Source organism: Cherax quadricarinatus, chromosome 6 (genome assembly GCF_038502225.1).
Source record: "Cherax quadricarinatus isolate ZL_2023a chromosome 6, ASM3850222v1, whole genome shotgun sequence".
NCBI classification, from domain to species: Eukaryota; Metazoa; Arthropoda; class Malacostraca; order Decapoda; family Parastacidae; genus Cherax; species Cherax quadricarinatus.
The window spans coordinates 11888548-11910249 of NC_091297.1; the positions used below are offsets into that span (position 1 = coordinate 11888548).

The 21702-nt window shown below is 40.1% G+C and overlaps 1 protein-coding gene across 6 annotated transcripts in view; it reads left to right on the top strand.

Annotated features, from left to right (window-relative positions):
• LOC128705557 (serine-rich adhesin for platelets-like) overlaps positions 1–21702 on the top strand; it is a 371836-nt gene that overhangs the window by 114600 nt on the left and 235534 nt on the right. For 4 of the 6 annotated variants that reach the window (XM_070080270.1, XM_070080274.1, XM_070080279.1 and 1 more), the window contains 2 exons: positions 1423–1762; positions 20164–20386. In XM_070080270.1, the coding sequence (XP_069936371.1) occupies positions 1423–1762; positions 20164–20386 (563 nt within the window). Of the gene's footprint in view, positions 1–1422; positions 1763–7864; positions 7958–9624; positions 9763–20163; positions 20387–21702 lie in introns of those variants that run through there. The other 2 variants (XM_070080292.1, XM_070080298.1) reach the window with 2 other exon arrangements.

The following is a 21702-nucleotide window of genomic DNA, read 5'->3' on the forward strand; positions in this document are numbered from 1 at the left end:
GCTGGTGTTCGAAAATTCACTACAATCCTGTAAAAAATGAAGTGATATTTTTTAGAAGATAGTCCAGTTTGATAAAAAAAATTAAATTCAAATATATTAAGAAATGCTGCGTTAACGAATTGGTCCACACACAAACTAAAGTGAATGGATACTATCCTGGCCATAAGATGCATCAGCCATTAAATATTGAAGTCATTCAGGAGAAAAAGACATATATTTTGATCACCATTAAATGAGAATCAAAATTTCACAGTTACACATAAAATAACCAAATTTGCACGTACCCACATGAATTTGTCACCGTCACTGTTGAATTAGGAGGCAACTTTTTGAACTTTTGAAGCTGTGGGGAATATTGTGATTCCCCAGAACTGTTATGCTCGCCCCCAGTCGAGGGAGTGTAGGGAAGAGGGGAGGGGGGTTAAAGGAGACGCTTAAGAGAAGTATCATTTATGTATATACTTAATTCTAAGAGTTAACCCCGTAACTCTTATGCTTCTTATACACTACAGTTACTACAATATTACTACTACATATTTTAAGCTAAGTTAGATATAGTCGTTAGTATTATACGTCCCGTACATTAATTATGCTATAGGCACCTTCAACCCAGGGAAGGCCAAACTGGAGCTGGGAGAGACAGTCACGTTTACACCAGTGACCCGCGAGGCCTATTTTCCTCACGGATTTACCCGTACACCTCCCTTGATACGGACCTATATCTTGAAATCAGCAAGGGAAGTAAGCTTCGCGGCTCACCAGCGTAAACGCGACTCTCTCCCAGCCCCGGCTTGAACTTCCCTAGGCACTCAAATTGCCTGGCTGAGGGTGCCTATAGCATAATTCATATACGGGATGTATAATACTACAACAATTTAACGACTATCTCTAACATATCTTAAATATATGTAGCAGTAATAGTAGTGCATAACTAGCCTAGGAGCTACGAATTAAGTATATACAGTTTAGACACTTAAGCGTCTTCTTTAACCCCCTCTCTTCCCTACACTCTACCCACTGGGGGGGGGGCATAACAGTTCTGTGGAATCACGAAATTCCTCACAAAAGCTACGCTGAGGGTTTTGAAAATTATCTTAACCATTCCAGGATGCTAGGAATGAGTTCAATAACTTTGGTCATAGGACAAGTGCACATGTCAATTGTTCCTAGAATTTAGTCCTCGTTACCGTACACAGCTGTTAAAAATTTGAGTCTGATCAAATAGGGAATTCTTGAGTAATGAGTGAAATAAAGTTGAAAAGTAGGAGGAAGAAACAAAAAAAAATCAGGCACCCTTTTAAACGTTTCTCTTCGTGGATACCAAATGAATGCTTGTTAGAATTTATATGGGGAAATATTAGTGCAGATAAGTTGACCGATTGTTTCATTTAATAAGATTAACACATTTTTTTTATATTGCAGAATCCGAAGTCGGCGGCGGCGGCGGTCTGACCAAAGCCGCCTTGGTACCTCCAGCTCTAGCACCTCCACGCTAGATGTATCAAACAGAGACATACACCTACGCGACCGCCATAACCACACACACCGTGACCACCACACACACTTAGAACACACACACAACCACCACGAGAACACACACCACCTTAAGGAACACCATGAGCTGCGCCTCGACCACCTCCAGAACCGCAACGGAAGCTACAAGCTAAACAACACCGACGACTATTACCAAGGACAGTCACAGCTCCTCCCTGCCGGCGAGATGGTTGACCGTAGCTCCCGGATCCCACCCAGGAAGATTAAGGTAAGGAATCACAAAAAAAAAGAAGGCAAGTAGGGAGAGGCAGGCAGGGACATGCAAGAGAGAGAGAGGGCGGAGAGATAAAAAAAAAAAGAGGCATCACAGGTAGGAAGGGATCAAGTGGGACGAATAGACTATAAAATGATTATTTAAAATATGTTGTATCAGTCACAGTATACAGTATATACACCGAGAGGTGTTTATTTCGGTGTATGTACACCATACACTGAGATGAATGACCTCTCAAGTAGGTTCCTTGACGCAGGTAACGGGCTCTTGATTCAAGGAATTGGACCTGACCTCGTCTTTCTTGGATCAAACCTGATTGCCTCCCATTCGTCTAGGCGTTGTATTACCCCTACGTTTTTAGGTCTCCCCCATGAATGTAATAACTAAATGAATGAAGGAAAGGTACCTAGGTGTGAGTAGACTTGTGGGTGTCATCCTGGAGTGGTAAACCTAAGAGAGGTCTACGACTTGAAATCAGTTGAGGTAGGATAGCAGCAGCAGTCCTGTGTACGATCGAGATTAATTTTACAGGCTCAAGTTTTAAACTAGTAGCAACTCCATGTATACACCATGTTAATTTTACAGGCTCAAGCGACTAGCAGCAGCTCCATGTACACACGATGTTGATTTTACAAGCTAAAGTGACTAGTAGCAGCTCCATGTACACGATGTTAATTTTACAGGCTAAAGTGACTAGTAGCAACTCCATGTACACAAGACTGACTGATTCATGCACACACCAAGGCGTGGTGGAGGCCATCAGGTCATGTGAAATAAACTATTCCGTTATACAGGGAGTGAAACTGTTAAAAGTCCACGAGAGGATCTCGGCGATTTATTTAATTTAATGAAGTGAGTTAGCATAGTTAACGGGGATCCTAATATTAAACACATTTTATTATATAACCCTGGCCTAAACTGGTTTTACATTGTCATCGACGCCATGCCCAGCCCTTCTAGGGTAGGGTAGGTGCCTGAGCCAGAGCTTGCAGCTCACAAGCCTGCCATTCCCATTAGCCCCCTTGGGGCGGGGATGGCAGACCAGAGAGACCTAGCTTCTCCCTATGATCCCCGTGAGGGCGGGGAATGTGACTAGGGCTGGGGACAGTTGGTCCCAAAGATGAGGGGGTACTTGTGCCTCCTCCCATGGGAGACTTAGGTCTCAGACACTCCCTAGACAGGGAGCCAAGGCCGGGCCAGCACTTGGAAAAAGCCCGGGCCGGGAGAATACCGGCGAATCTTTAATAATAATAATTTTTCATCGTTTCGTGAGTAAATTAAATAAGTATTGTATCCTCCCCTTAGCGCCAAACGTTGATAATACATACACTTGAATTGGCAAAATAACAGTTTAGCATAATTAAAATAAAAATTACCTAAATAGTCACAAAATTAAATTATGCATGATATCAAATAAAGGGACAAATTAGTCACCTATATTCAGAACTAACAAAAAAGTCTGTGTATATAATACACCTCTATATCTTTAGAAATTCTCAAAATATTACCATAGTATAGTACTGTGTGCATGATATATACTGTACATGTTAGGTAGATCAGTTAAATAGCACAAACCAGCTATCAAAATCAGCATGATTGCTTATTGCGTTACTTGAATGAACTCTGGTTACAGGATCTGCATGTGTACATGGATCATTATTCGTTTGAGATAATTACAGCTGCGAAACTTTGTGTACTTCATCTGAGCTCCCCTGTGTCTTTTTTTAACATTTTCCTTTTGGTTAGGGTCGAGGTCCTGCTCCAACCAGCACCTCCCTTTCTCATTGCCTTCTTCTAAGCACCCTATCATAAGCTCCAACGTACCCGAAGGTTCAGGGACAGTTATTGGTTGTCCTGAGGATAACAGCTGGTATGGAAGTGAAGCTCTCAGGCATCGAGTGATCCCTCTATGTGCCTGAGGGTAGCATGGTTATTCCAGCCCGACAGTCTCCCATATTTGTATATTAGACTCAATATTCGGTTTATGGCATTTGTTGAAAAGAAATTTCGTCCACCAGTGACTTTATCGAACCTTGATAAAGTCCCTGGTGGACGAAACGTCTTCCTAATAAATATCATAAGTCCCAAATTGTGTCTTATTCGCATGTCGGTATATTTTACCACTGATATATAAACTCACATGTTGGCCTTGGTAGGTATCCGAAACATTCTGATTCCTGCCCCCATGGAATGAATCCTTGGCAGTGGCGCTTAATGGGTGAGATCAAAGTTACCCAGAGCACCCGCTGTAAAGAACCCATTTAAAGTTGTAGGACGCACCGCACCTTGCTTCTTGGTATGCTGACAAACGGCAGTTGTCAGTTGATTCCCAGTCTGCGAGATTCCATCATTGCTTACACTGAGACCCAAACTGAAGAGTTCTCTAAGTAACTTCCTGACCTGATGTATGTACGGACATCCAGGCCAGTACATATTGGCAGCGGTGGTTCTTGGTTCACTGAGTGTCAAATTCTGGCTTTAGCTGATTGCCTCATCTTTCAGTTGAACAGGATAGTCTGGAAGAGAGAGAGGCACTTCTGGGATCCACTGAACCCTGATCCGTTAGTTCTACACCATACAAGAGCATAGACACGAGTGACTTCAAGATAGTGGACTCAGACTCTTCTTGGAAACCAGGAGCAAATGATCCATTGAAGTGAAAGATTCTTACTCTGAAAAAACTATCTTTTCGCATTATCCTTGTAGATTTATCATAGACCAGAGCATCGCCCTCATAGTCACACTTCAGTGTTTACTTCAGTATTTGCTGCAGTGCTTGGTCAAAAAAAAATCTATTACTTTGCTCTTATGCTTAAGGAAAGTGCTCCAAAACCCTTTCCTTGAAGAGAGTCTTGCTGATTTCTTTGCCAACACTCGGATACTTCAGCCGTTTTTAATACAGCTTGCGCAACTCATTTTTTTTAATTAGAAGGTGCCATCGAGTTTCCACGTGGCTGATAAGTTCAACATCTACATCAAGAGTTCTATACTCATGGAAGTTCTCATCCTTCCTGCAAAAGATACAGATATTCTTTGAAGATTGACGTTGTTGACGTCGTTTCTCGGTGCTATAAGCAGCTGCGTCATCTTCTGTATTTCTTTCTGCTCTTCCTACTTTGCCCATCTTGAATTTTCCGTGACAAGATTTTTCACCAGGTACCAGATCAACCAGGCTGTGATGGATATGTGTGACTTCAGGCCAGGCAACAGCCTGGTTGGCCTGGCTAGCACCAGACGAGCCTGGCCCATGGCCGGAAAAATGATGCTTTTGGCTAAACAAGTGTGGAAGTTTCTTAAGAGAAAACTGGATCACAACTTCAGCTAAGTGCCAGATCAACTAGGCTGTAATGACTGTATGGGCCAGGGAGTCGCTAACAACAGCAGTGGTTGAACAAGCAATTAACAAGGAAGCCTGACCAAATGCCAGACTACGGGGGCAAAAAAACCCTCGAAACCTGACATAGGTATCGTCAATTTAAGTTAACTTGCCACTCTGTGTCTGAGCTTGTTAACGTAAGGATGACTGTGATTATCACCAGTTGATTAGAATGCTTTCACGCTACACTGATTAGTATGACTTCACCGATTTCGTTAAATTAAATTCCATTCGCCTCCTAATAGTTCGTGCTCCTTAGTTCTGGAACTAGTCTCGTTGCTTAGGTCTGCACTTTCTCTCGTTTCTTAACATGTGGGTTCCATGCCAGTGCTGCATGCTGTAAAATGGGCCTGACATATGTTGTATGTCAGGCCTATCTTTGAACTAGAACGACTTTGTTGAGATTCCTGAAGGCTACTCTTAGATTTGCCAGACTAGCTATGGCTGCATCATTTATTCAGTAGATGTGAGCCTCTGCCGATATACTAGGTACCGTACTCACTATTAGGTCTTTCTTTTTGAATAAGGTCTGCAGTCTCTGTCCCGTGAGTCTTCTTGGTCTTTCCCCAGTCTTCGTAACCTTGCATATGTTGTTGAATTCAAGAAACCGCTTATCTGACCATTCCTGCAATTTGTCCAAATACAATTTCAACCTTCTCTTGTCCTTAATTGTTCTTAATCTCATTAGTTTTACATGATCAACAAACAGAGATACATCTGACTCAATCCCATCCGGTATGTCTTCCGCATAAACCAAGAAGGGTCCTGATCCTATTACTGATCTTTACGGAACCTCGCTTGTTTCTCTTTCCTATTCTGACATTTCTTTCGGTAAGGTACTCTTTGATCCACCAGATACGTATCTTGCTATTCTTTTGTGTATATGTCTGATTTGTATGTGGTTGCAGGGATCGAGTGTCAGTTCCTGTGTGTACTCACCTGCTTGTGGTTGCAGGGATCGAGTCACAGCTCCTGACCCCGCCTCTTCGCTGGTCGCTATTTTGTCCACGCTCTCCCTGCTCCATTAGCTTTATAGTATCTCTTCCTAAAGCTATGTATGGATCCTGCCTCCACTACATCACTCTCCAAATTGTTCCACTTCCTGACACCTCTATGACTCAAGAAATACTTTCTAACATTCCTGTGACTCATCTGAGTTTTCAACTTCCAGTTGTGATCCATTGATGCTGTGTCCCATCTCTGAAACATCCTGTCCTTATCCAACTTGTTAATTCTTCTCAGTATTTTATGACGTTATCATCCCCCCACCCCTCCTGTCCTGTGTCGTCAGGTTGATTTCCCTGAACCTCCCCTCGTACGACATACCCTTTAGTTTTGGGACTAGTCTTGTTGCAAATCTTTGCACTTTCTCTAAATTCTTAACGTGCTTGACCCGGTGGCCCGGTGGCCTGGTGGCCACCGTTTCCCAGCATATTTTTGTTTTTGTTTCAGGTGCGGGTTCCATACTGGTGCTACATACTCCAAGATGGGCCAAACATAAACCAGAAACAGTACTGGTCCTAATACTGATCCTTGTAGATCCCCGATAGCTACTCTTTCCCCATTCTGACGTCTCTTCCCTTACAGTCACTCTTTGTTTCTTTTCCCTAAGATACTTTTTGATTCACTAGAGTACGTTCCCTGTTATTCTTTCCTGTACCTCAAGTTTTTAGCCCAGTCTCTTGTAAGGCACAGTATCAAATGCCTTCTTGTAGTCTAAGAAAATGCAATCCACCCAACCCTCCCTTTCCTGTCGCACATCTGTTACTTTTTCATTGAACTCCAAGTTAGCAAGACAAGATTTGCCATCTTTAAACCTATACTGGTTTTTATTTGTGATACCACCCTTCTCCAAGTGTGCTCTCACTCTTCCTCTCATAAGTTTCTCCATTACTTTGCGAGGCATACATGTCAGAGAAACTAGTCTGTAGTTCAGTGCTTCCTGTCTGTATTCTTTCTTAAATATAGGGACATTCACTGTCTTCCAGATCTCTGGAAACTGTCCTGGTCTCTTGCAGTTATCTTCCACATGTGACTGTATAGTAGTTTCGGCTTTGATATGGCCTTTGCTGCTATATCAGTCTTAAACTGACGCTTGGCATCTCGTATTATCCTTGCATATTCATTGCTTGTTATTCTGCTTGCCTCTTTATTCTCTATTGTCCATGCTCTTTTCCACCTTCCTCTGTCCTCTTGGCAGCTCAAATTAAAGTTAAACAAAGTTTTTGTATCAAAACTGTAACTGACCTCCGAATGAATCAGATATATGATCTATATATGTCAAGTAAGACAACAACAACACTTCCCTGAACAATGGGAAATTGCCTCATTCTAAACCACTGTCCGCACTCCCCCCCCCCCCAAAAAAAAAAAAAAATCAACCGTAGCTTCGCCTTGAAGTCAAGGGGGTTTAATTAAGTTGTAATGATGCCTTAGTCACACAGCACACTCTTCCACAAATTATGTATGTTGCTGACTCTGTTCACTAACCTACTGGTGTGGCTGGTAGTGCTGCTGTTATACTGAATGGTGGCTGTATATAGAAATTAAAGCACGCATGAATAACTGAGCTTATGTCCTTCAAACTGAAGTTTGCTATTCTCCTTGCACTCAAATGCGTCCATGTGTCTAAGGCTGACACCTTAACTGTAACTGATTTTCTATCCTCCATAAGGTTAGGTAAGGTTCTTCAGGAAACAGGAGAAGTGTTTCCTGACGCGAGTCTTAGTCAGATGATGACCCGCCGTTGGAGCGTTTGGTCATCTGACCGAGGCCTTCCACTGGCTTACCGGTCCATCCTTTTAAAAATTATGGTCAGTTATAACCATTTTTCTAATCTCCATAAATGCCCCTATCTCCCTGAGTATCGCTTGCAGCATGCTTATGTCCTAAGCCAGAAACGGTTATGGTAGGATTGTAGACAATAGTCAGAGTACTCCTGTGGATCCATCTCGCATTGGTCTTCAGATGCATGATAGAACTGATGAAGTGACCAAGGCATATATGCCTTCAAGGAGGGAATATATTACACTCTTGGGCTGTCAGTTAGCAGTCTGAGAACAATAATAAGAAAAAAAACTTCAGTTGAATTTCATTGACACTACTCAGTCCACCTATCATTCTATCTTGCAAGAGGAGTCACATATCTGTGGTGCATTCAGCAAAATAAGCAGACTTAAATGTTAATACCTCCGGCCGTGGCTGGGTTACAAATATCTCTGGGAGGTAGCATAAACATCTCCAGCTGATGCAGACATAAGTAAATGTAAACCTTGCCGAATGGACTGTTGTTACACCTTGCGTCACTATGTGCCGGAATGCTATAAAATTAATGACTTCAGAGACAACTCACTCAGAAATGTTCAAGAAATGTAAAAGTATTTTATCCACAGTGGCATATTACCAGTCATTCTGGAAAAATAACCTGACTGTCACTTGCAAATAACTCATAACCACTTAAAACTTTAATTTAAATTCAGCCGCCACATACCTTTCTAAAATCTTGGATAATGTAAATAATTCAAAGCCACTTATAAGCTACACTGTAATATTTTTGTGACTTAAGTTGTCTGCATAAATAACACATTACAATTGTAACCAGATTTAATTAAGCATATATATATTTCATAGCCACTGTAAATTGTTCATCTATCAAAACTTTGCGGTCCAGTCCCTGGACCCATGATGTGCCTCTGTAATCTTTTGACTACCACCCACACCATAGGTATGAGATGCATAATAAACATATTGAGCTATCTCTGTATATTGACATATTTGTTAGGTACAAACCTTGTTTTTCCAGGCACTTTATTGCAAGGCCTTCCTTACAGTAATAATAATATATTAATAATCTTTATTTCTACAAGTACATGTACAACGTATAGTGGCCTAGCTGACATCAATAGACGTACTACTATATAAGATACATGATAGGTACCTGGGTGTTAGTTGCATCCTGGGAACAAAATCGCATCCCAGTTAGGATGCGACTAACACCCGGGTACCCATGTACTGCTAGGTGAACAGGGACAGCAGGTGTCTTAAGGAAACACGGTCTAATGTTTCTACCCGTACCGGAGATCGAACCTCGGACCTAAGTGTGTGAACTGAGTGCGCTAGCAATCGAGCTAGTCAGTGCTGAGCTGGATCCCATTTAGAAAATCTTTCATCCCCTCTATAATCTGGTTTACTATTTGTTTCTCTTCCTTTCTACACTCCCACATCTACCAAATAGTTAATTAAAAATGAGCACCATGTCACTAGCGCCTAGTGGTAGCATAGTATATTTTCAATATCATCTATGTTAGATTCAGGTGAGGGGAACAGCCAGATTTAGTATTAAATTAAAAAATAATGTGACTAAGTCATGTTTTGCTACTAATTATTATTATTATTATTATTATTATTATTATTATTATTATTATTATTATTATTTGACAGTACAAGATGTTTTCCTGCGCCAGAGGACGAGTTACCAACTGGTTAGGTTCAAACATGAGTTGAAGAGCTAGAATAATAATGTCACTTGACCTTTTGTGGTCAACTCCACTGTTTGTGGTGGTTAAACACTGCCAGTTATCAAAGTTTGAGTTAACGGTGTTATTAATGGTGTATGATGGTAAGTAAGGTATGTGTTGAGGTATAATACTTAGTGGTAACTGTGTGTGTGTACGAGCGTCCAGGCTGACTCAAGCGGCTCACTTACTTACACATCACAAGGTACATTTATACTTTATCTATCACATTTATATGTAAAGTATTATTAATATACATTTTCACTGATACATGTATGTACTGTATATTTGTATTTCTTTGTCGGAGACGGATTGTAATAGTTTGTTAATGCAGAAACTGAAGCTTAAATTGCCGGCAGAAGCCTGTCATTTCTATATTGTATAATTAAGTTTATTTAGGTGTAAGTACACATAAGTACAATTATCATGCCAGGTAACATGTGTGTAAATTACCAAAGATGACCCACAACAGTCAAAGTGACCTATTTTCATTGGAGTCCTTGTAATATCTTATTACAAAATGGAAATTCGTAAACCGTTTCAAGCAAAATTATATTTAATGCAGACGATATGGAATGTTTTGCCATCATTTGACGATGTATTAGAACCTGCCTTAAATAAAACTTGTATATTACTTACTTATTATGTAAAGTTTATTAGTTTTGGGATATTCCAGTGAAAGTAAATCGTACTATTTGCCTTTATTAGGTTATTGTAGGTTAAATTTTCATGAGTGATGAGCACTGTACTTAATGATTATCGTAGGTAGTTTACACACTTGCTACTATGTATGATAATTTATGTAACTTTGTGTGTACCTGTACCTGAATAAACTAACTGATGAATAAAGCTTGCTTATGTGAGCTAGGCAATCTCCATTGATTTCAGCCCCCCCTTTTTTGTGTTACTGTAGTATTTTGGATTAGTTTTTACTTCAGATGCTCGAAAAATATGGGTTATGTAACTTCTCCAACAGTAAGATAAATAAGTTGTACATTAGTCATTTTGTTCCTCGGGGAAAAAAATATTTTTGGTATTGCCTCAAAACAACAACCAAACCTCATCTAAGGTAACCTAATCTCAATTTTGAGTTATACTAGGTTAGGTTAGGTTAGGTTTCTTCTGGTTACCAAGAAACAAGCCCTTTTTTTTCCATTAACTCAAAATATAACTGGCTTTATTGCACAATCCATTTAATATTATATTATAGACATAATTAATAGCTGTAGAAGTAAATTTTTTTAACACTTTGGACACAAAACGACGATCTCGTGCAAAATCCACTTGTTATACACTGTAAACTATAAAGATGGTATGTATAAGATGAGATTTTATTCGGATTTTTAACCCAGAGGGTTAGCCACCCAGATAACCTAGGTGTGTCATCAGGGATTGTCTTTTATTTCCACATTGAGGTCCTTTAATTTTCTCCCCCAGGATGTGAGCCCCAGCAGTCGACTAACACCAAGGTACCTACTTACTGTTAGGTGAACAGGGGCAGTTGGTGTAAGGAAACATGCCCAAAGTCCAAAGTTTTACATGCTGGAAATTGATCCCAGTTCCTTGCACTGCTAGAACAATGAAGTTATCCATTGTGTAGTGGAAGGTCTGCTGTCTGTCTGTCTGCCTGCCATGGCAGGGTTTAGTTCTTAATCTAGACTATTATTTGCTTGAACTGCTGTGTATTCTATGGGCTTTCTGATTACCATACTGTATATTTTGTAATACAGGGATTGGAAATAGAGAACCTAAATCTAAAATAATACCCAGTAATAACTTCTTACTCCAGCATCATAATAATAATAATAATAATAATAATAATAATAATAATAATAATATTTATACAGTAATAAGTAAATTTTGATTTAGGCCTCATACCTAATTTTAAACTTTTACACAGGTGCTGTATGACCATGCATGTTTGGTGCTTCCCAATAATAATGATAAATATTTTACAATATTTTTTTATGGTATATTATGTGTAATTTGACCTAGGACTTGATAAAGTCAGGTTGTGCAATTTAATTCTGTTGGAGTCCTTGAAACTGTGTTATACTATCAATCTTGATGTAAAATCATTTGCAGAATGAATTTAACATGAGTAAACATCATTTGATGCTCCAGTAGCTAACACTGGTACACAGCTGTTCACAGAAATCTCCAACTTTTTAACTGCCCAAAGGCAGCAAGTTAGATTTGCAACCAAACAAAAAAACACCACTGTTATCTTAGTGTTAAGTAACCAGTGTACTAGTCTACATTCATTCAAAATGCATAATGCACTCTTCGACATTCCTTGTGTCAGTCTCGCACTATGCAGCAATGCAGTGCACATAAAGGGCCCGAAGATTTGGAATTCACTACCTGAACTGGTAAAGGATCCCCTGACAACTTATTTAAAACTTGCTTAGAAATCATCTCATCTCTCAATACTAACCAAACCAACCAAACAACTTCTAATCATTTTGAAGCAACTCTCCCAAATATTATATTATATATGACCTCTAGTCTAATAAACATCTGTCAGTCCATAAAATATTATTTATGCAAGTTGAAGATTGAGACACTTGAGCAACATATGGGAATCTTTATTCAGGAAACGTTTCGCCACACAGTGGCTTCATCAGTCCAATACAAAGCAGAAAGGTGTAAGTTGAGGAGGAGTTCGAGGTAATCAGTCCCTCAGCCTGGAGTCGATGTGTTCAGTCCATCAATCTTGTAGAAGACTGATGGACTGAACACATCGACTCCAGGCTGAGGGACTGATTACCTTGAACTCCTCCTCTACTTATCCCTTTCTGCTTTGTATTGGACTGATAAAGCCACTGTGGTGAAACGTTTCCTGAATAAAGATTCCCATATGTTGCTTAAGTGTCTCAATCTTCAAAAAAGAAACACTACCTGTTTATAAATTCAAGTCTCTTCTCAAAGATCACTTACTCAAAACCAAATAAATACTGAATAACTGAACCTTATAAATTGTATATCCTATATGTTACTCACAATTATATCACACAAATGTTAAACCTAGGACCCAATCTAACTTTGTTATTTTTTTAAATACACTACCTAACAGAATACTCCATTCGACTGAATGTACAGCAATGCATGCAACCATATGACTTGTCTTTGTAATACTCATTTGTGCTTTATAGTTATCTGTTTACAATAATGTTTTATCACTGATTTCATCATTGCTTAGTTAATCTTAAGTTAATTTTAAACCAGCCCATAATGCTATGCATATAAGTGGCTTTGGCATGCTGCTCTTACCTGTATTTTTTTGTACCTCTGTATGTATGCTAAAATTACTAAATAAATAAATAAATAAAAAGTACAGTAGTCATTATGTACTAGGATTAGTCTGCCTGAAATGCCCCGGCATGATAGTGACTTTCTTTGTACTTAGCAAACCAAAATTGTAATTACACATTGTAACCTTTACTAATAAAATCAAATCTTCATCTTCATCATTTTTACAGGGTCTAAAGCCATCAACAAACAAAAAAATTCTTTACATCAAGGGACTGCTCACTGAGTCAAATGCAATGTTTGCAGCTTTCACAGAGAAGGATCATTTTGACGATGAAATATGGATCCCCGGTTATAACCTATTTAGATCCGACAGACTGAGCAGGCAACAAGGGGTGGAGGTTTGGCTTGTACGTCACAGAGTCGCTCATTTGCTCAGAACTACTAAACACCTCAAATGATGTAGTCGAAGTCTTGGCAGTAAAGACCGAAAACCAAAACCTTGTCACTGTGGCTGTATACAAGCCTCCGGATACAGCTTCCCAGGAATTCCAGGAACAACTTTTGAAAATTGACCACTGTCTAGAAAGCCTCCCAACTCCTGCCCCAAACATCTTGCTACTGGGAGATTTCAACTTGAGACACCTAAAATGGAGGAGTGTAGCAAATAATTTAGCAGAGATCACCCCAGGAGGCAGTTCAGATGAAAATTCATACACACACGAGCTATTAAATCTCTGCACCAAATTCACTTTAAACCAGCAAATATTAGAGCCTACAAGACTAGAAAATACGCTGGACCTCATCTTCACTAACAGTGATGATCTGATACATAATATAAACCGTATCAAAGACAGTTCACTCGGATCACAACATAATAGAGGTACAAATGTGATCATTTAAAAGGGTGCCTTCACAAAATTCACCTTCAATAACAAAAACATAGACTGGGAACAAGTCAACCATGTGCTTAATCAAACAAGCTTGGAAGATATCCTAATCATCACGGGTCCGAACCTTTGCCTAGAAAAAATCAACTCTGGCACATGAGGTCTGCTCAAGGCACATTCCATTAAGAAAAAGAAAGAAAATATGTAAACTAGAAAGAGGAGATGCTCCATATACAGGTTAAGGTGAAGAATCATAGAGTTGCTGAGAGGGGCCAGTATATCTGAAATACGAAGGAGGCACTGGTCAGAAAAATAGCAAATGTCGAACTTAAGCTTAAGGAATCTTACAAGAGACAAGAATCTCAGGAAGAACTAAAACCCATAAAGGAAACTGGAAAAAAAAAATACTAAGGGTAAAAGATCTAAGGGTAAAACAACTTCCAGTATTGGGCCCCTGCTTAGGCGAGATTGGACCTACACAGATGACAGCAAAGAAATGAGTGAGATACTAAAGTCCCAATATGACTCAGTTTTCAGTGAGCCATTAACCAGACTAAGGGTCAAAAAATCTAAATGAATTGTTTATGACTTGAGACCCAACATTTGGTCATCTCATAAATCTCTGATGTTATCCTAAAAGCACAAGACTTTGAAAAGGCAATTAATGACATGCCCATGCACTCTGCCTCAGGCCCAGATTCGTGGAACTCTGTTCATCAAGAACTGCAAGAAGCCCGTCACATGCCTTCAGCATCCTATGGAAAGGGAGCGTGGACATGGGTCATCCCACGCTCACTAAAAACAACAAACATAGCCCCACTCTACAAAGGTGGCAGTAAAGCAGTTGCAAAGAACTACAGACCGATAGCACTAACATCCCATGTCATAAAAATCTTCAAGGGTTTTAAGAAGCAAGATTGCCAGCCACATAGATACCCATCAATTACACAACCCTGGGCAACATGGATTTAGAGCAGGTCACTCCTGCCTGTCCCAGCTACTGGACCACAATGACAAGGTCCTGGATGCCATAGACAATAAACAAAATGCAGATGTAGTATACACAGACTGCAAAAGTCTTCAACAAGTACGACCATGGTGTAATAGAGTACAAAATGTACGATAAAGGAATAACAGGAAAAGTTGGTAGATGGATCTATAACTTCCTAACAAATAGAACACAAAGTAATAGTAAACAGTGTAAAGTCTGAGGCAGCTACATTGAAAAGCTCTATTCCACAAGGCGCAGTACTCGCTCCCATCCTGTTCCTCATCCTCATATCTGACATAGATAGAGATGTAAGCCATAGCAACGAGTCTTCCTTTGTGGATGACACCTGAATTGCCATGGCAGCGTCCCCCATCGAAGACACCGCAAGACTCCAAGCTGATATCAACCAAATCTTCAAATGGGCCACTCAGAACAATATGAAGTTCAGTGAAGAGAAATTTCAACTACTCAGATATGGGAAACTTAAGGAAATTAAAACTTTCAGGGTATACAACAAATTCTAACCATACAATAGAGCGAAAAAGTAATGTGAAGGACCTGTGAGTGATAATGTCAGAGGATCTCCTTCAAAGACCAAAACAGTGTATCTGCTGCATCTGCTAGAAAAATGGTAGGATGGATAATGAGAACCTTCAAAACTAGGGATGCCAAGCCCATGATGAATCTCTTCAAATTGCTTGTTCTCTCTAGGCTGGAATACTGCTGGGCACTGACTGCCCCCTTCAAGGCAGGCAAAATGGCAGACCTTGAGAGTATACAAAGAACTTTCATGGCATGCATAAGTACGATAAGGCACCTAAATTACTGGGAATGATTGAAGTCCCTTGATTTGTATTCCCTGGAACACAGGTGAGAAAGATACATGATAATATACACTTGGAAAATCCTAGAGAGATTGATACCAAACTTTCACATGAAAATCACTCCTTATGAAAGCAAAAGACTCAGCAGGAGATGCAACATTCCCCCAATGAAAAGCAGGGATGCCACGAGTACAGTGAGAGAAAACACAATAAAGTGTCAGGGGCAAAAGACTGTTCACCTCCCTCCAAGCATACATAATGGATATTACCAATAGACCCCTGGCTGTCTTCAAGCAGGTGCTGGACAGGCACCTAAAGTCAGTACCTGACCAGATGGGCTGTGGTTCGTATGTTGGCTTGCTTGCGGCCAGCAGTAACAGCCTGGTTGATGAGGCCCTGATCCACCATGAGGCCCGGTCACAGACCGGGCCGTGGGGGCGTTGACCCCTGGAACTCTCTCCAGGTATACTTTATTTGAGGGTGATGCTGCTATCCGGGCCGTGGGGGTGTTGACCCCTGGAACTCTCTCCAGGTATACTTTATTTGAGGGTGATGCTGCTATCTGGGCCATGGGGGTGTTGACCCCTGGAACTCTCTCCAGGTATACTCTAGGTATACTTTATTTGAGGGTGATGCTGATATCACAATTAGCAGTTACTCACTAATAGCAATACAGTGGACCCCCGCATAACGATGGCATCACATAGCGATTTTTCCGCATACCGATTACTTTTATCGCAAAATTTTTGCCGCGCATACCGATTAAAAACCCGCTTACCGATTTTCGTCCGAGACGCGTCCAATGTGCCCTCAGCCAGCCTCACATGTGCCGGCCGTCCCATTGTTTACCAGCCAGCCTCCGCGGTAACATCCAAGCATACACTCGGAATATTTCGTATTATTACAGTGTTTTCGGTGCTGTTTCTGGAAAATAAGTGACCATGGGCCCCAAGAAAGCTTCTAGTGCCAACCCTGTGGTAAAAAGGGTGAGAATTAGTATGGAAATTAAGAAAGATTTTGAAGGGTTTGGGGCTAACCCTGAGAAGCCTATGCCAGTTGTGGAATCCATTGTGCCTACTTCAAAGATTAAGGAAATGTGTGCACAGTGGGTTGAACTGCAAACCTTTATAGATGAAAATCACCCTGACACAGCTGTTGCAAGCCGTGCTGGTGACTATTACAATGACAATGTTGTGGCCCATTTTAGACAAATCGTAAAGGAACGGGAGGTACAGAGCTCTATGGACAGATTTGTTGTGCGACAGAGGTCCAGTGACTCTCAAGCTGGTCCTAGTGGCATTAAAAGAAGAAGGGAAGTAACCCCGGAAAAGGACTTGCTACCTCAAGTCGTAATGGAAGGGGATTCCCCTTCTAAACAGTAAGAAGATAATGCTCTCCCCTCCTCCCATCCCATCAATCATCACCAGATCTTCAATAAAAGTAAGTGTCATGTAATTGTGCATGCCTTTTTCAGTTTGTGTGTATTAAAATTAACATTTCATGTGGTAAAAAAAAATTTTTTTCATACTTTTGGGCGTCTTGCACGGATTAATTTTATTTCCATTATTTCTTATGGGGAAAATTCATTCGCATAACGATTATTTCGCATAACAATTATCCCTCTTGCACGGATTAAAATCGTTAACCGGGGGTCCACTGTACTAGTTATTAATTAAAAAATGTATATTTTGCGGTTATTTTTGTGGGTCTGGAACAAATTAATTTTTCAATTCAATTCAATTCAAAGTTTATTCTCTATAAGGATTACAATGCTGAGTTTACAGAATTTGGTTATTGTGTGGTTTACATGTAGTAAAATAATAATTACAGAGTGTACCACTAGAACACCTAGCATGGCTAGGCATTTCGGGCAGACTTAGATTAAATCTTAAGTTTAAAATATTACAAAATTATGAGGTAAGTTGGTATTATGGCTAAGTGACTAAATACTAGTTTGTGAGTTTAGCAATGTGAATGCTTTTGTTTTGGCACTATACATAGTTTCAGTATTGGAGTATCACAGGCCAACTTATGACTAGTTAAGATACATAATTTTGAGATTGAGATTGATATTTCTGTTTATGGTCAAATGGGTGAGTGAGTGTAAGTGTGAACCACCAGGTGGTATTCGTATAATTAGTTGACAGGGTGTATCAGGGAGATAAGATGTTTTCTGATGGTAGTTTTGAAGGTGATGAATGTGTCTGCAGTTTTAGAATTTTCAGGTAGGGTGTTCCAGATTTTAGGGCCTTTGACATACATTGAATTTTTGTAAAGGTTTAGTCGGACACGGGGAATGTCATAGAGATATTTGTGTCTGGTGTTGTGCCTGTGGGTTCTGTCACAACTATCAAGAAAGCATTTTAGGTCAAGGTTAATATTGGAATTTAAGGTCCTGTAGATTTAGATTGCACAGTAGTAAGTGTGGATGTACTGAACAGGGAGTAAGTTTAGATCTATGAAGAGTGGGGGGGTGTGTTGCCAGGGATGGGATTTAGTGATTATTCTTACTGCAGCTTTTTGTTGGGTTATTATTGGATTTAGGTGTGTTGCTGCAGTTGAACCCCAAGCACAGATAGCATAGGTGAGGTATGGATATATAAGTGAATGTTATAGTGTGAGAAGGGCAGTTTGCGGCACGTAGTATCGTATCTTGGAGAGGATCCCAACCGTTTTGGATACTTTTTTGGTTATGTGTTGGATATGGGTGCTGAAGTTCAGGTTGTTGTCGAGGTATAGGCCTAGGAATTTGCTCTCATTATGCCTGGCAATTAGAGTGTTGTCGATCTTAATGTTAATTTGCACATCTCCTGCTCTGCTACCAAACATAATGTAGTAGGTTTTGTCAGCGTTAAGCGTAAGTTTATTGACCGTCATCCAAGTCGATATTTTGATCAGCTCCTCATTAACAATGGTGTTGAGGGTAGCAAGATTAGGGTGAGAGATAACATAAGTCATGTCTTCAGCAAAGAGAATGGGGTTCAGGTGTTGAGATATGTTTGGAAGATCATTGATGTATATGAGGAAGAGCAGGGGACCAAGGACACTTCCCTGCGGAACTCCAGTATCAAGTGGCTGTGTTGTTGATGCTGTGTCTTTAATGGTGACATACTGATACCTATTAGTAAGGTAAGATTTGAAATATGCAAACGCATGGCCTCTTATACCATATGGTCAAGTTTGTGGAGTAGGATGCCGTGGTCTACTGTGTCAAAAGCTTTTCTTAGGTCAATAAAAATTCCTAGTGGATATTCCTTATTTTCCAATGCTGTGTAAAGCAGATCTAGCATTTTTATGATTGCATCATTAGTGCTTTTATTTTTCCTGAATCAAAATTGGCAGGGGTTGAGTATGTTTTGTGCCGTTATAAATGAATATAGTCTCCTGTGCACGAGTTTCTCAAAGATTTTGGATAGCAATGGTAAGTTTGATATTGGCCTATAGTTGTTTAAATCTGTAGGGTCACCACCTTTATGTATTGGTGTAACCCTTGCTGTCTTGAGTAGTTTTGGGAAGGTGCTAGTTTCTAGTGACTTGTTAAAAAGTAATGAGATAGTATGCGAGAGGACATGGGCCGCTCTCTTGTACAGTAATGGTGGGACATGAGACAGATTCCCTGAGTTATTTTTAAGTGACTTTATAACCTCGGTGACTTCCGTGGGCTCAGTTGGAGCAAGATAGAAGGAATTTGGGAAATTCCCATCTAGGTAGTCCCCGGCATGGGCATTGGTACGTGGGATTTTATTGGCGAGATTAGAACCTATGGTTGAGAAGAAGTCGTTTATCTTGTTAGCTGTGTCAGTGGGTTGCAGTGGTGTTTCATTAAGTTTAGTTAGGACAATATTCTTGTTTTTTTTTCAGTTTGTGGGGTCCCTAGAATCTGAGAGAGTGTTTTCCAGGTCTTTGTTATATCTCCTCTTGTGTCAGTGAATCTACTGGAGTAGTATAGTTGTTTGGCTTTCTTTATTACTTTGGTGAGGACTGATGAATAGTGTTTAAGAATATCTGTGTATTAAGCCCTGTCTATATTTCTTTTCATATTGGTGTTTCTTATCAATGGATTTCAGAATGGTGCTGGTTAGCCATGGGCAACCAAGCCATTTGTTTGTGATCTGTTTAGTTTTTATAGGACAATGTTTGTTGTATAGTCTAAGTAATTTGTTAAGAAAAATGCCTGTCCAGTCATCAATACCATTGGCCTTGGAGAAACCCCGGGTTTCGGCCGTAATCCGTTCCAGGAGCTAGGCCTAAACATGAAATGGCCGATAGGCGAAGCAATATTTCCCATTATTTCACATGGGAAATATTGCTTCGCCTATCGGCCATTTCATGTTTAGGCCTAGCTCCTGGAACGGATTACGGCCGAAACCCGGGGTTTCACTGCATTTGAATGTCCTATGTTGCTATGCTTCATATATCTCCCAGTTACTGAACACACAAACTGCTGCACTAATACTGACTGATCTTGACTATTTTTCCTATCCTACAGAAAAAAGTAAATACTGTAATTAGATTTATGACTTATGGCTTTAAACTTTCAATTTTCAGGACACCAATGTGACTTCCAGAGAGAGCAAAATAACAGTTTCACATACTGGGGTATCAAAGAGTAGCAATGGTGGGCCTCAGATAGCTATGAATGGAGGCATTGGAGGATTTGCTCAGAGTGTCAAGACCAGCGTTCTTGGCTTCCTCACACCATCCAAGGAGAAGACTCTTCCTGTTGTTGTAGAGTCACCTGAGTCAGAGTTTGAAAAAAGCAATTCAACTGGTAAGAGCATACTGGTGATTCACTTTAGCTAGTACCTTTTCCTGCTCTTCATTCTTGTCATCTTTTCTTCCTCCTTTTCTCAGTCCTCTGTTTCTCTTATTCCACCTCTTCTCATTTTCTTCTTTCACTGTTTCCTCATTTCTTGTTCTCTTACTCTTGTTTTCCCTCTTTTTCCCCTTAGATATAAGTTTTCTCTTCCATCTTTTTTCTTTTTTCTTCCACCTGTTTTTCTTCCTTTTTATATTCTTTTTTTATTTTACCTATTTTCTTTCTTTTTTATTCCATCTGCTTTTCTTCCTTTTTCTTTTGATCTTCCTTCTCCTTCTCATCCTTATTTTCTATGCACTCTTCCTCATTTTCTATTTATTTTATTTTACAATTTCTCTTTCTCATTTTAATGTTTTTATCATTTTCATTTTCTTACTCATTATCCTTTTATTTTTTTATTTACACAATGGTTTTACAGGGTTATGTTAAGATCTTGTTCATGCCTTTATTTAGAAGCTAAGAGCTGTTACTCGTACATAATCACTGTCTTTGCGGAGGCACTCAGATATGACAGTTTAGACCTCCCTCCAAACTGCCAGTATCCTAAACCCCTCCTTTAAAATGCAGGCATTGTACTTTCTATTTCCAGGACTGTAGTCTAGCTAACTGGTTTCCCTGAATCCCTGCTCACACTCTGACAGCTCGTCAGGTCCCAGAAACCATTCGTCTCCATTCACTCCTAAGACAATCACGCATGTTTGCTGGAAGTCCAAGCCCCTTGCCCACAAAACTTCCTTTACCCTTTCCCTCCAACCTATTCAGGGACGACCCCTACCCTGCCTTCCTTCCTCAACAGATTTATACTCTCTCCAAGTTATTCTACTTTGTTCCATTCTCTAAATGACCAAACCACCTCGACAACCCCTCTTCAGCCTTCTGACATATACTTTTAGTAGCTCCACAACTCCTAATTTCCACACTACAAATTCTATGCATAATATTTACACCACACATTGCCCTTGGACACGACATCTCCACTACCTCTAGCCACCTCCTCGCTGCAACATTTATAACCCATGCTTCACACAAATATAAGAGTGTTGGTACCACTGTACTCTTATATATTGCCTTCTTTGCCTCCATGGATAACGTTCTTTGTCTCCACAGATACCTCAGCGCACCACTTACCTTTTTTGATTCATCAGTTCTGTGGTTATCCACATCCTTCATAAACCCATCCGCTGATGAGTCAACTCCCAAATATCTGAAAACACTCACTTCTTCCATACTCCCTCCCTTCAATATGATATTAAATTTTTCTTTATTTT